General features: G+C 43.9%; 1 protein-coding gene across 1 annotated transcript in view; it reads left to right on the top strand.

The window, feature by feature from the left end:
- col5a3b (collagen, type V, alpha 3b) overlaps positions 1 to 2,500 on the top strand; it is a 37,334-nt gene that overhangs the window by 16,091 nt on the left and 18,743 nt on the right. The window contains exons 13-20 of the mRNA XM_047803255.1: positions 173 to 229; positions 532 to 585; positions 808 to 861; positions 970 to 1,023; positions 1,435 to 1,488; positions 1,724 to 1,777; positions 2,224 to 2,268; positions 2,471 to 2,500. The exon at positions 2,471 to 2,500 is cut by the window's right edge and continues 24 nt beyond it. Coding sequence (XP_047659211.1) covers positions 173 to 229; positions 532 to 585; positions 808 to 861; positions 970 to 1,023; positions 1,435 to 1,488; positions 1,724 to 1,777; positions 2,224 to 2,268; positions 2,471 to 2,500 — 402 coding nt within the window. The remainder of the gene's footprint in view (positions 1 to 172; positions 230 to 531; positions 586 to 807; positions 862 to 969; positions 1,024 to 1,434; positions 1,489 to 1,723; positions 1,778 to 2,223; positions 2,269 to 2,470) is intronic.

The following is a 2,500-nucleotide window of genomic DNA, read 5'->3' as shown; positions in this document are numbered from 1 at the left end:
TGTGTGGTGTGTGTGTGTGGGGTGTGTGGGTGTGTATGTGTTGTGTGTGTGTGATGTGATGTGTTGGGTGTGTGTGTGTGTGTGTGTGTGTGTGTGTGTGTGTGTGTGTGTGTGTGTGTGTGTGTGTGTGTGTGTGTGTGTGTGTGTGTGTGTGTGTGTGTGTGTGTATCAGCTGTCTATGAAAGGACCACCAGGACCATTAGGACTTACAGGACGACCAGGACCACTAGTGAGTGTCTAAATTAGTTGCATATTTTTCTCTATTCTTCAGAACACTTGGGGATCATCATGCTATAAATGTTTTATTGCCTTTTTTTTACTGATGAACCTAAATGTCAGTGATGAAATCTTTACTGCTTGTCTGGTGGATGTCCTGGTGGATGTTACGTAGCTCTTGTAGTCTGTTTACATTAGTGATCCTTGTGATGTCTGAAATTATTTGTTCATTTATCAGAAAGAAGAACTTGAATACAAATTGTTCAGACTAAATGTGATGTGGATTGTGTTTTAATGGTCTGTTTGATTTCCCAGGGCGCACCGGGGTCAGCGGGGCTGAAAGGGGATGTTGGTCTGTCTGGTCCACCGGTAGGGGGCGCTGTTTACTGCTTCACATTGAAACATTGCTTGAATAGAGTAATGTGTTGCCTGTGGATGTTCATTTACAGAATGTAGATGTATTTGTAGATGTTTCACATGGATCTCTGTACGTCTCTCTCTCTCTCTCTCTCTCTCTCTCTCTCTCTCTCTCTCTCTCTCTCTCTCTCTCTCTTTCTCTCCCCCCCCCCTCTCTCTCTCTCTCTTACTCAGGGTATGCGTGGGTTGCCAGGTATTCCAGGACCAAATGGAAAACCTGGGAAGAGGGTACAGCATACATAGCTAGTTATGAACGTTAATTAACCAGCACCTTTAATTAATATGTTAATGATGAAGTACTGAAGCTCACAGGTGAGTGTTTGTGTATATCGTCAGGGACGTGGTGGGACAGATGGGGGTCGTGGGGAACCGGGGGAAACTGGAGCTAAAGTAGGTCTTAATCACACACAGATACATGCAATAAAGTATAGACTAGAAAGAAAAAGGCGACGAGCTGATGAGAGGAGAGGCGATGATAGAAGAGGAAAAATAGGAGAGAGAGTCGAGAGATGGAGAGTAGAGAGAGACAGGAGAGAGAGGAAAGCAGAGAGAGCACGATATACGATAGACGGAACATGAGATATCAGATAGATGTCGATAGACGATAGATATTTGGCGCTATGTATATATAGTATCTCATATCATCGCTCTCCATCGAGTAGATGCATCCCTGTCTGCTTCTCTCTCTCTCTCTCTCTCTATATCTCTCTCTCTCTCTCTCTCTCTCTCTCTCTCTCTCTCTCTCTCTCTCTCTCTCTCTCTCTCTCTCTCTCTCTCTCTCTCTCTCTCTCTCTCTCTCAGGGTGACAGGGGCTTTGATGGTTTACCTGGACTTCCTGGAATCCAAGGACACCGGGTAAAGGAGACCAGATTATGATTATTACAGATCCAGTGATGACTTATAACCACAGCAGTGTATAAGACCTATAAGTTATGAGAACCATATGTAACGTCAGCAAGGGGATTATGACATCATCACATTTATTACATTTATTAAAGCATCAGTAGACTGTTATAGCAGCAGCAGCAGCTGGTCTTATAGGTATTTAAAGTAATGATGTTCTCTGTGATGTGTTTGTGTCTGATTGCAGGGTGAACAGGGGAAGAGAGGGAGGATTGGACCACCAGGAGAAATGGGAATAAAAGTAAAGGGTTTAAATACTGTTATATCTGTGTGTGTGTGTGTGTGTGTGTGTGTGTGTGTGTGTGTGTGTGTGTGTGTGTGTTTATGTGTGTGTTTATGTGTGTGTGTGTGGGTGTGTGTGTTTATGTGTGTGTTTATGTGTGTGTGTGTGTGTGTGTGTGTGTGTGTGTGGGTGGGTGTACGTGTGTGTCTGTATGTGTGTGTGTGTGTGCATGTGTGTGTGTATATGTGTGTGTGTGTGTGTGTGTGTGTGTGTGTGGGTGTACGTGTGTGTCTGTATGTGTGTGTGTGTGTGTGTGCATGTGTGTGTGCATGTGTGTGTGTATATGTGTGTGTGTGTGTGTGTGTGTGTGTGTGTGTGTGTGTGTGTGTGTGTGTGTGTGTGTGTGTGTGTGTGTGTGTGTTCAGTATAACTCAGTATGGTTTGTACATCACTGTTTCCCTCAGGGTTCAGATGGCCAGTCAGGACCTAGAGGACAACCAGGAGAGCCTGTGTGTACTGCGTGTTTCTTATTATTATAATATTCAGTAATAATGTTGGTTTCTTCGTATTTATGAAAAAGATTTCAGAGTTTTTTAGCTGGACTTAAAGACAAGTGAACAAATGTGTACAGTAACTGAATCAGGACAGACCCACACTCTACTGTCTGTAATCAGGTCTGACCTCATTGGTTTATGTCTTTGTCTACTGCAGGGTTTACAGGGACTGACTGGACCTAGGGGA

The sequence above is a fragment of the Tachysurus fulvidraco genome, chromosome 18 (genome assembly GCF_022655615.1).
Source record: "Tachysurus fulvidraco isolate hzauxx_2018 chromosome 18, HZAU_PFXX_2.0, whole genome shotgun sequence".
NCBI classification, from domain to species: Eukaryota; Metazoa; Chordata; class Actinopteri; order Siluriformes; family Bagridae; genus Tachysurus; species Tachysurus fulvidraco.
The sequence above is the reverse complement of the archived record's forward strand: the minus strand, read 5'-3'. Positions and strand labels throughout refer to the sequence as shown.